This window comes from Meleagris gallopavo, unplaced genomic scaffold, assembly GCF_000146605.3.
Source record: "Meleagris gallopavo isolate NT-WF06-2002-E0010 breed Aviagen turkey brand Nicholas breeding stock unplaced genomic scaffold, Turkey_5.1 ChrUn_random_7180001912722, whole genome shotgun sequence".
NCBI classification, from domain to species: domain Eukaryota; kingdom Metazoa; phylum Chordata; class Aves; order Galliformes; family Phasianidae; genus Meleagris; species Meleagris gallopavo.
The window spans coordinates 2,595-6,474 of record NW_011175633.1 but is presented as its reverse complement, the minus strand read 5'-3'; the positions used below and the strand labels follow the sequence as shown (position 1 = coordinate 6,474).

Sequence of the window (3,880 nt, the reverse complement as noted above, 5' to 3'; positions counted from 1 at the left end):
AAAGCAACAAAAGGGAGAGAGAGGGAAAGAGAAAGAAAGGAGGAGGAGAAAAAAAGCAAACTGCTGCAAAGCTGAGCTGCAGAGCAAAGCAAACAAACTTTGAAAATAAAGGGGGAACAGGAAGTTTGGCAACGGTGTCCAATAGATATGGCAATGGTAGTCGGTGCGTGGCGAGACCCCCAGGACGATGTGCCCGGAGCTCAGGGAACGCAGCCAGCGCCCGCCCCGCCGGTGCAGGGCCCCCCGGCCGGGACCCCGCACACCCCGCAGACCCCGGGGCCCGGCGGCCCCCCCAGCACGCCAGCGCAGAGCAACGCGGCGAGCCAGCAGAGCCAAGGGGACAAGCAGCAGCAGCAGCAGCACATTGAGTGCGTGGTTTGTGGGGACAAGTCTAGTGGCAAACACTACGGCCAGTTTACCTGCGAGGGTTGCAAGAGTTTCTTCAAGCGGAGTGTAAGGAGGAATCTCAGCTACACTTGTCGTGCCAACAGGAACTGTCCCATTGACCAGCACCACCGCAATCAGTGTCAGTACTGCCGCCTCAAAAAATGCCTCAAAGTTGGCATGAGACGGGAAGGTATTGGGATTTCATTTGTTTTGCAATTTTATTTTTTTCCTCACCCGCTGCCTTTTAGGTTTGCTTTTATTATTATTATTCTGATTATTTTGAATTATGGCGATTATGCTTTTATTGTTAACCTCCCTTCCCCCCCCACCGTCTTCCCCCCCTCCCCCCAACCTCAACCCCACCAGAACCCTCCCCCCCTCCCCAAATAAACTTTCTCTTCTTGAAAGAAAGAACCGTGGGAGGGGAGGAGGGGGCTCCCGCATGCTGCCCCGGAACCCACCGCGCCCGCCGCCGTGTGCCGGGGGGCGGCTGCTCGGGGACGGATTTCCACTCCGGAGCCGATGGCTCCGCCGGACGCTCGCTGTCCCCGCTGTCCCCCCCTGCATGCTCGGGGCTCCCCGTTCGCATTCAGCCCCCGGCCCGCGGCTTAACCCAGGCGGTTCGAATTACGGTTACAATGGAACTCACCCTCCCGAGGGCTCTACAGCACTCCACTGTGGATTCCCGACCGGATTTTCCCTCCTCTAAAAACACATAGACACATCCCTCCCTCCCTCCGTGTGTGTGTGTGTGTGTGTGTATCGCCGTGTGCCTGCCTCTCCCCTCGCTCTGACCCCACTTTTCTCCTTCCTCCCTTCTCCCCGTCCTTCCCACGGGGGTGAAGCAGCACCCAGAAGGAAGCGAGGGGCGATGGGGGCTTTGTGCTATAAAATTAGCCGGGAAATGTGAGCCCGCGGCCCCGCAGCGCGTCTGGACGCTGCTATGTAGGTTAAGGGTGAGGGGGCTCGGGACTTGCCGGGCTCCTCTTTGTGTTCCTGCGGGGGAAACCGGGCTCGGAGCGCGGCCGGCAGCGAGCAGAGCCCTAGCGCGGCGTCCGCCGTCCCCTCCCCGCCGTCCTCCTGTCCCCCGGCCCCTTTTTCTCTCTCCTTTTTTCCTCTCTCCGTGTCAATGTCTGAACAAAACGCCACAGGCCCGCTTCCACGGGAAGGTGCCGCCGGATAAAGCCCGGCCCGTGGGGGGGAGGTGATGCTGGGGCTGCTCGCTCCTCGTCTTTTCTTTTCTTTTTTTTTTTTCTTTTCGGGGGTTGCGAAGTGTCGGTGCCCTCTGCCCCCTGCCCGGCCCTCTCCCCCAGCCCCAAATCGATAAAGCTGCTTTGGTCGGAATGAAGGAAAACACAAAGCGTGGCCGTAGGAGGGGTGGAAGGCGGGGGGGATCGCTGGGTCCTGCCGTGTGCGGGAGGTGAGGTTGTGCCGGGCCGGGGACGCGCTGGGCTCGGGCCGTGGCACGGCCGCACGGAGCGGGCTCGGGGCTGGCGGCGCTCGGAGCAATTCAGATATTAATAGCTGTAGTTTCTTCTTTATTCACTGCAGCGGTCCAGAGGGGCAGAATGCCACCCACACAGCCAACTCACGGTCAGTTCGCCTTGACAAACGGGGACCCTCTCAACTGCCATTCCTACCTATCCGGATATATCTCCCTTCTTCTGAGAGCAGAGCCCTACCCCACCTCCCGCTTTGGCAGTCAGTGCATGCAACCCAACAACATCATGGGCATCGAGAACATTTGCGAACTGGCAGCTCGGATGCTCTTCAGCGCGGTGGAGTGGGCCAGGAATATCCCCTTCTTCCCAGACCTGCAGATCACAGACCAGGTGGCCCTGCTCAGGCTGACCTGGAGCGAGTTGTTCGTGCTCAACGCCGCCCAGTGCTCCATGCCCCTCCACGTAGCCCCGCTGCTGGCAGCCGCCGGCCTCCACGCTTCGCCAATGTCTGCTGACCGAGTGGTCGCCTTTATGGACCACATACGAATCTTCCAAGAGCAAGTAGAAAAACTGAAAGCGTTGCATGTCGACTCCGCAGAATATAGCTGTTTAAAGGCCATAGTCCTCTTCACCTCAGGTAGGCAGCGTTTCTTTGCTCTCCCCTTCCTCCCCCTGCCCCTCCGAGAGGTGTTTGCTCTTTGCAAAGTGTTGCTGCCTTCGCCAGCCCCGCTGCTCTGCCAGGAGTGGGGCTGGGGGGCTACCCGCGGGGCCTCGGCTCTCAGCAGCCCCCCAGCGTGGGCTGCGGGGGGAAATCGCCCATTGCAACGATGAGAAATAGATGGGGAAGCGCACCCCGAGCCTCGCTGCATCAGGCTGGGGAAGGGGGAAGAGGGGACTCGGGGGGAGGCACCCATTCGCCACAAGAGACTGCGCTTTTCCCATTGAAAATAATATTTTATTTAACAGTCTAGCTCTGGGTTGTTGCATTTAATGACACGCATCCGAACAGCAGCAAAAATCTGTTTGATGTTGTTAAATACAAGGCGTCCTATCAGTGAAACCACTTTAAAAAGAGTATCATTTTATGGGCAGCCAAGAAGGGGGGGCGGAGAGGGGGGGGAAAGCCCTGCAGGATTAAAAATTGAATTAAAGAAAAATATAAAAACTTAAATGCGCAAAGCTGAGTTTAAAATATGTTCCCTGCCATCCCATAAAATAAAATAAATCAACTTCCCAAAGAGCTGTCTCTGATTGAAACAGAACGTGGCAGCGAGCAGTTCTGTGTCATTGGAGCTAAGGGGAAAAGTTTGCATTTGTACCCAGCAGGAGCTGCAGAGTGCAGAGCGAGGAGAGGGTGCGGAGGGATCATTACCATAAGCAGTCGGGGACAGCAGGAAAAAGTCAGAGCAGAGGGCAGGAGCTGCGCTTTGCCGAGCAGTTCCGGGGTGGCACGAGGCGAGGAGCGCAGCTCGGGGCGCTGCTGGGATCATCAAAGCGAAGGGGGGAAAAATATGTGTCAACTTTTGCTGCCTAGAAATAGTGCATGAGTTATAAAGCAATAATTGAGTGCGTTGTGAAATCTAATTAGCTTGCACTAGAGTTTAACTTGGGTGACTAATAAGCCTGATATTAACTCTGGAGGCTAAATATTTTTATTATTATTATTATTATTTTTAAATCTGCTCGCTAATTTGCTCAATATGTGATCTCAGATAGCTAACTTGAAGGCTGCAGCCCTGCAAGTTTGGGGATGGAGTTTAAAAATCCCTAGATTTCTTCTGTAGCTCATTGGGAAGCTTGGGAAAGTGGCCACGCGATAAACATATGAATGGAAGCAGGACCTGTAAAATAATTACTCATCGGAGTTTTTTAAAGCCTGATATCAGGAAACAGGAAAAAAAAATGTAGTTTATGTGGGAAAAGGAGGGCTCACAATCCGCTCCTTGTTGTCTTAAAGGGGGTCTGGGGAACGAAGTCATTTTCTGGACTTTGTCCAGGTTCTGGGTCGTGACCTAAACTTCCTTTTATATATTATTGCTTTACACATTAAA

The 3,880-nt window shown here is 55.0% G+C and overlaps 1 protein-coding gene across 2 annotated transcripts in view; it reads left to right on the top strand.

Annotated features, from left to right (window-relative positions):
* Window positions 1-18: 18 nt before the first annotated feature.
* Window positions 19-3,880, top strand: part of NR2F2 (nuclear receptor subfamily 2 group F member 2) — a 6,456-nt gene continuing 2,594 nt past the window's right edge. Inside the window, exons 1-2 of one of the 2 annotated variants that reach the window (XM_010727563.2) lie at window positions 19-577; window positions 1,939-2,466. In XM_010727563.2, coding sequence (XP_010725865.1) covers window positions 148-577; window positions 1,939-2,466 — 958 coding nt within the window. In that variant the 5' untranslated portion in view covers window positions 19-147. Of the gene's footprint in view, window positions 578-1,917; window positions 2,467-3,880 lie in introns of both variants that reach the window. The other variant, XM_019611362.2, reaches the window with a different exon arrangement.